This window comes from Hordeum vulgare, chromosome 3H (assembly GCF_904849725.1).
Source record: "Hordeum vulgare subsp. vulgare chromosome 3H, MorexV3_pseudomolecules_assembly, whole genome shotgun sequence".
NCBI lineage: Eukaryota > Viridiplantae > Streptophyta > Magnoliopsida > Poales > Poaceae > Hordeum > Hordeum vulgare.
The window spans coordinates 569,678,943-569,686,187 of record NC_058520.1 but is presented as its reverse complement, the minus strand read 5'-3'; the positions used below and the strand labels follow the sequence as shown (position 1 = coordinate 569,686,187).

The 7,245-nt window shown below is 53.4% G+C and overlaps 1 protein-coding gene across 1 annotated transcript; it reads left to right on the top strand.

Annotated features, from left to right (window-relative positions):
* Positions 1-4,844: 4,844 nt before the first annotated feature.
* On the top strand, positions 4,845-6,592 carry LOC123440674. The gene is made up of 4 exons (XM_045117231.1): positions 4,845-5,006; positions 5,464-5,652; positions 5,746-5,994; positions 6,397-6,592. The coding sequence occupies exons 1-4, from the start codon at positions 5,001-5,003 to the stop codon at positions 6,451-6,453; spliced, it is 501 nt and encodes a 166-aa protein (XP_044973166.1). The 5' UTR covers positions 4,845-5,000; the 3' UTR covers positions 6,454-6,592.
* The last annotated feature ends 653 nt before the right edge of the window (positions 6,593-7,245 follow it).

Below are 7,245 nucleotides of genomic sequence, written 5' to 3'. Positions count from 1 at the left end.
ACTGATGACCTGGCGAAATCCTAGCCGTCAAGAAACCCTTCCCCAGATCTGCCCCTTCCCTCACCGCTGTCGGCAGGCACCGCCTGGCAAAGCCCGCGCGGAAGCGGCGGTGGTGGAGCCTTTCGTCCCTCTGGCGAGGTCTGAGCAGCGCGGGGCCGCTCGGCTGAGGAGAGGCGTGGGGGTGCGGCGAGCCGGTGTTGGCGATCGTGACGGGCGCGGCGAGTTGACGCAGTGGTGCCCGATGGTCACGGCGAGCCGGTGCCAGCGGGCGCGTCTGGCGTGGCGAGATGGCGCAGCGGGAGCGGATGGCGTGATGAGATGGCACTGCAGGCGCGGCTGGGTGCGCATGTGGGACTAGGGGTGGCGCGGTCATGCGCGTCGCCATTGTGGGCAGCTGCTGGAAGACGCGGGCTCACGGGTTCCCCCCGGCGGGCGGTCCCTAGCTTGGTGCGGCCAGATCTGGCGCCCTGGCGGCTGGGGGGCGAGAGGCGGCTCGACCAGCGACTGGCTACAGCAGATGCGAGGTGGCTCCACATCGGGATTGCGGTCTGCTGTGGCGTGCTCTTGGCAGGGCCTTCGGGTTGCTATGGCACAACGCCACTAGTGGTGCTCCGGTTAGTTCTATGAGGTGCAACAAGTGGCGGCTCCGATGTGGTTGTTGTGTGTTGGTGACGTTGTCCCCGACATAGGTGCTCGGATCCTCGATGAAAGTCATGCTTAACTTCAGTCCGAGCGAATGGCAAATGATGCCCTCGGGTGTTATTTTCCTTGCTGGAGGCGCCATCGAGGGGGTCCGACACCTCTCCTTGCTCCATGTTCTTACCTCCCGGAGAAAACCGTATGCAATGGTAGCGCATGTGGTGTCATTACTTCGTTGCAAGCATTGCTTTGGAGCCAAATCTCGTGATGAAGCACTTGGCTGGTGGTGGTGCGGTGGTTTTGGAGCGGGCAACGTTTTGAAGTGTGTGGAGTCTCTCATGGTGCTTCCGTTTGAAGAAGGTTGTTTGATTGACGATTAGAGCAGCATGAGCATCCTTCATTCCACATGCAAGTAGCGTCGGGCAAGCTATGTCGGCTAGACTCATGGACTCGGCGCGGCATAAGTTTTCGTTCTTTCGGTCCTATCATTCCTCCCCAATGTCCTCGAGGTTTGCAGATTTGCTAGTGGTAGCCCGATATAATACGATGATTATCGGTGTGGACTCTCGTAGCAGCAAAGGCGCTCGAGTGCCCGATGGGGTGTGTTCTGGTGTTTTCGCCTTCCGCGTCTTGTATATTTCGTGATGCTTTAGGTTTAGTCTAGCTAAACATTGCTATGGTTTTTCTCCGATTTTCCATAATAAATTAAATAATTTATTTTTTCTTTCTTCTTTTTAGAATTCATCTTTATGCTGTGCATTCCTTCTTTGGATCAATGAATTTGACAGTTTCCCTTCTAACATTAAAGAAAAAAGAGAAAATGACCGTGTTGTCGAGAGGGGCCCCTTTTTTTTGAGAATCAGGGGCCCATTTTTTCAAGTGTTGAGCAAGTGCGTTGCCGTGATTGATGCTTGGAACAGCGCGCGCTAACAAGACTTTTCACGGTGTAAACTGCACTTTCTGTCCAACGCCAGAAAATCACGTCCGGTGCATCGGTGAGCACAGTCGGACATACGCGCCTCCATAGGTCAACCTACTCGACAAAAGAGCATTTAGAGCAACTTCAATTCTCGAAGATCCAAATGGATGCACGTTTTGTTCAAATCGGTCCTGTAGACATCATCTCCGCTTTTTAAATGGATCGGCGTTTGTGTCCAACGCTGATATGACTCCTTTCTTAAAAGACGTTAAAAAATACAACATAAATATTTTAAAAGTAGAATTAAACATTAATACCGACCTCAAAGGCGGGTGATAATCCCACGAGTCCACGTTGCAGTAAGTAAAAAAAAACTAAAACGAGGAGGTGCACTGCCCTAGGCGTCCTCGTCATCATCCTCGAGGCCGCTGAGGTCGACGAGCATCGGCATCGGGCCAGGGGAAGGACGATTGGCCTTGGCTCGACCTTGGCAAGGGACGATGGGACCAGCGGGAACATGACGCACTCCTTGACAGCGGGGACTGCCATGGCCTCCGTCAACCGCGCCTGGTAAGCCTCCTCCTCCTCCTCCTCCCTTTGCCGCTTTTCCTCCTCGCTTTCATGGAGGATGGCCGCCAATGCCTTCTGGTAGGCAGCCTCCGCCTCCTGGCCCTCGTCGTGCACGACGAGGGGCGATGGGGTGACAAACCCCATGTCATGGATACCATGTCGTCGCTGCTCCTCGTGCTCCCACGCAAACCATACCTCCCAATCGAGAGAGTCTGCCACGTACGCGGGGTTGAGTCGCTGCTCAGGCGTCAGCTGCTATCGCCGGCGTCGAACCTCCTTGGCATGCGCCCGCGTTGACCGCGGCACCCTCGACACTAGGATCCTTTCCGGGTCCAAGTGTCGGTCACCCAGTGCAAAGAGAGCCTTGGCTCAGTGGTTGGGCATGCGGTTGTGCAACCCAACGACCCGAGTTCAATTCCTAGAATTGACAGGTGATGCACAGGGAGTTTTCTCCCATTTATTGAGGATCAAGTTTGGTGTGTGGTAAAACCACTCATAAAAAAATTCTTGATACTCATTTAAAAAATTCTGAGGACCATGTTTGTCTTGGTACTCATACTAAAATGGTTGTATGCATCCCTTGTTGGTGCAGAGGCCGGAAAGTGAAAATCTCTCCCATTTAAAAAGGACTCTCACGCACGTCTCCCTTCCTCCCTCCCTCCCTCCCAACCCTAGCCGCCTCCCCCTCCCCCTCCCCCTCCCTTCCTCGCCGCCGCCTGAGGCAGGGCGCCAAGGATGGTGGCGGCGGGGCCTAGGCTGCCCTGCCTCTGCATGCGGAGTCCCGGATCTGGAGCGGCGGCTCCATTGGCGAGGCACGGCAGGCTAGCAGCTGTGCGGGAGGTGGATCCGGCGTCTCGGCCGCGCGGCGGCGGGATCCGGTGGTCGCTGGCGTCCGACGACGGCTTTTGCAGTGGCCGGTGCGCGCGATCTAGCGCCTCCCCTCCTTCCCTGTTCGGCGTGCGGGCCAGCCTAGTCGGGCCGCGCTTTCTTGGATTGCCGGTTTTGTACAAGAGGTGCTGCTAGTGGTGGGGATCTAGTTCGGGCGAAATTCCTGGTCGACCATGGTCGGCCGCGTCGACGGCGATGCCTGAGGGCGTCGTTCCCCTCATTGGAGGCGTCGGTATGGACTGATCCCCTCACTTCCCCTTTCCCCTAGGTCTTCCGGGCGAAAGCCTTAACTTTGTTGGGCGGCGGCGGCGCCCACGGCGCCGTTCCCTTCTTGAAGGCGCTGCTTTGGAACCTTGGGGCTGGGTGGCGCTTGTGGGTGGTGGGTGACGGCGGTGGTGCGACCCTATCCTAGCATGGATCTCCGTCCTGCTTGGAGATGGACTCGCGTAGGTGGAGGTCGTCGTTTGGCGTCATGATGGCGTCGATGGCGGAGGCACCTGTCAAGGCTGGTACCTCAATTTGATCTGAAGATGGGCCAGTGGAAGATGGCGGCGACGACACATGTGAGTGCGTCAGACCGGTTTGTACCCCGGATCCGGTATGTGGCTCAGTCAGGGTCTCCGGCTTTAGATGTTAGGCTTAGGTGAGAGGTATGGGTATTTGGTTCAGCTAGCACCCCTTCATCATATGGATAGGAGTAGCGGCAGATGTTGCCAAGATGGTGGATTTAGGCATATTGTTATACTGTTTTGTAAGGTCCTCGAGAATAATCAATAAAATGACCGCATGCATCTTCCATATGCAAAGGCCGGGTGTCATCCTCCGTTTCTTAAAAAAAAAAAAAAAAAAGCTATAGCAGTTACCAACACAGGGCCACCGTCTTCCGGAACCTTTCCTAAGCAGGTTGCTTAGAAACCCGCTTAGCGAAAGCCACAGTAAACGCAGGTGCGCACACCACACACCGCAATCATGCAGGTTTGGCACCAAACCATACGTGTGTTCTTGTTAGCGACGACACGGCGAGTGACTTTTAAAAGGGCTCACCACCCTCACTCAACGATCCACCGTGCACGTCTCACGCCCAACGCTATTATTCCTTGCCATTTTTACGACCCGTTTCCCTCCTTTCGAAAGCCACCGCCGGCGGTAAGCAAGTACGCCCTCCTTTCAAAACCCACAAGCAAAGCAAGCGGTAGATGATGATAGAATAGTGAGGCCGGCCCTCCTTTCCCCGTCCGTCCGTTAACCGCGAGCCAGACGGTGCAGCAGCATATGCAAAGCGGCAAAGCGCCCGCGCGCGGAGCCCCAAGAATCATGGCGATTTTGGCCGCGGTTCCAAAGGGGAAAAGCGGCCGGCCACCATGCCATGCGCGGCAGCACCTGCCTGCCCGGGGGGTGCTGACAAAGACAAGAGCATGCGACACACGCACACTCATCGCCTATCATCACGGCCGCAACACCCTGTTGCCAAAAGCGCTCGCCTTTACTGCCACGCCACAGCAATACAGACAGGCAGTGAAAGAGAGGGGGTAAAAAACGATCAAGTCTTGCTGCCCATCGCTTGGGCCGAGCGAGCCGGCCAGGGAAAACAGCGGCATCATATGAGTGCCAACGCTAGGGACAGCAGCTCGGAAAGCGAGGGGGCGTGTGTGTGTGTGTCGTCCGTGGCAACGAGTCAAATGAGTAGGGGCATGATGCAGGAGCGCAGTAGTACTACTCATTGCCTGCCTGCTTTCTTTCTCGCCGGCTTTTCGTAAAGTTTTTCGGGCGGTACAACGTGCGCGCCCCCACATTCCATCTCCGTCTTTGCCCCCCGCCTCAGCCTTTCCGGTGGCTATGTATACAGCCCTGCCCCGTGCTCCTCTGCCGCCCAGTTCACAGTAGTGTGCTCCTTTGACTGTCCCCCTGCTCCTCCTCCTCCTCTCCTCGCTCGCATCTGTTGGGTCTTCTTCTTCTTCTTCCTCGGCTTGTCATTAGCTGCCAGATGGAGGTGAGCCTTGCATGCATGACATGCTATTCTTTCATTCTCCTCCTTGCTTGGCACAGGAAAACCTATGCTTGTAGCCTTGCTGTAGTGTGCACTGCTGCTTCAGTACCTGTAGCTGAATCTCCCTGCGTTGTACTACAGTTTTGGGGCTCGAATCTTCTGCAATGGGCAGATTCAGACTATGCTGTAGAACTATGCTTCGTAGCAGTAGAGTACTAGAGTACATCTTCTACATCGGATACAACTGTTCAGAACACCCGAAAGTTTTACATATCCAATATAGACCAGACTTGCAGAATGCAACCTTTACTGATCCTACCTACAGTACTGTTCAAATGCTTCTACTCGATCTCTTTGGTTCCTCTGCTTCAGCCGAACATTCTTTTTGTGTTCTTGTTTGTGGAAGCAAACCATGCATACACGGATTCAAGCTAATTCCCTTTTTTTTGTATTATGACAGGCGCAGGATGACTGCGGAAAGTGGCGCCAAATCCCGGCGTTCGGCGACTGGAACATGTGGGAAGAGATGCCCGTGACCCAGTACTTCGAGCCGGCAGCCACCTTCTTCTTCACGGCGCAGGCAGGGGAGGACGACGTCGACCTCTTCAAGGTGCCCCACTTCGCCGCCAACCCCTACACCTACAAGAAGGTCAGACATACCCAGACACAACAAAACCACAGCAGCAGCATCTCCAGATCAGCTTAGTTTTCAGCAGCTGACCGTCTCAATATGAAAATGCAGTGCGTCGTTCGAGTGAAGAAGGGGGAGGAGAACGAGAAGCCGAACGCCAACGCGAACGCCGGTGCTGTGCCCGGGAGGAGGAAGAAAGGCGGCAGGAAGCAGCAGCACCACCACCAGCAAGGGAAGAAGGAGCAGCAGCAGCAGCAGCAGAGGAGGAAGAAGCCCAAGGCCAAGACGGCGGCGGCGGCGGCGGCGGTGGACGAGGACCTCTACAAGATCTCCCCCAACGTCATCTGCAAGGTGCAGAAGGCAAGTGTTTTTGTTTTTTGTCTCTAAGTAATAATCTGTCACGTGATTGGTGGATTTTTCAGACGCCAAGTGGATTTACTTTTCAGAAGCCAAAAGACGAAAAGAAATGGATTTGCTTTAGCTAGTTTCCCGTCATGTGATTGACGCAAGCCTTTTAGGATAAGATAATGGATAATCCGAAGAGAACTTCTTTTCCTTTCTTAGAAAGATAAATCTCAACTTTTTGCAAATGTCTCTTCTTGCTTTCTCAGGATAACTTCATATGACTTTGCTTTGGCAAAAGTCGTGGTTAATTAGCTAGTGTTATTAGCCTAGGGTTGGAATGCTGTAGACTGAGGCAAGATCGACCGGATCTGGTCCTAACGGTGGTCTAACCACAATCTTTGTGTTTTGTGGTTGCAGAAGAAATTGCTGAGGAACTTGCTGGGAGGGTGCCTCGGCCTCAACTGCATCGCCTGATGAAGCAATAATATCCGAGAGTTTTATCCAGAGTTTGGTGTTAGGAAACTCAGATCGGTTGAGTTGTGTTTGTGTATGTACATCGTCTACTACTACTACTGCTACGATATATGGAAGTAATGGAAACCGATTGCTGCTTGGTCTCCTTTTCCCTCCGCACATAACAACCATCAATAAGATACATTGTTTAAAAATTCATCCGATTAATTAGTTAACTTGTCAGTTAAGATGCACATCGATGTTACGGTTTCATTTTGGCAATCGGTTCGTAGTTTCGTCGACCTTAAATGCTTAATTTTGTGTTCATGTTCGGAGCTATTTTAGACGAATTTTGTGAAATTCATCGCGTACAGTCGACCCTTTGAAATTTCCTTTGATCGGCAGCATCATCGTGACATTCATGTTGCAAGTTTTCTGTTTTGATGATCCTACTACACCGACGTCGCAATTCCGCAAACATTGTATTTCTTCTCATCTATTATCTATCTCAAAGATCTTGTGTTCGTCCATTTTAACGTCGGTGCTCTTCGTTTTGACCTTCTTGCCCGCATCGAGGATTGCATTTCTCCTTTTCTGTCCACGGACTTTCTCTACGACGACGAGGCTAGCAACTAGTTCGTTGCGCCGTCGGTAGGTTCGCTCGCGAATGACTAGGTGCACATCATGTCGAATGCAACACCACAACCTCCGTCCATCGCAGTCGTCATGGTCCGACACACACTGCTTTTCTCCTCCCCGTCCTCTACCTCACGCTCCTATGCACGGACTTTCTCTGCGACGGCGGTGCTAGCA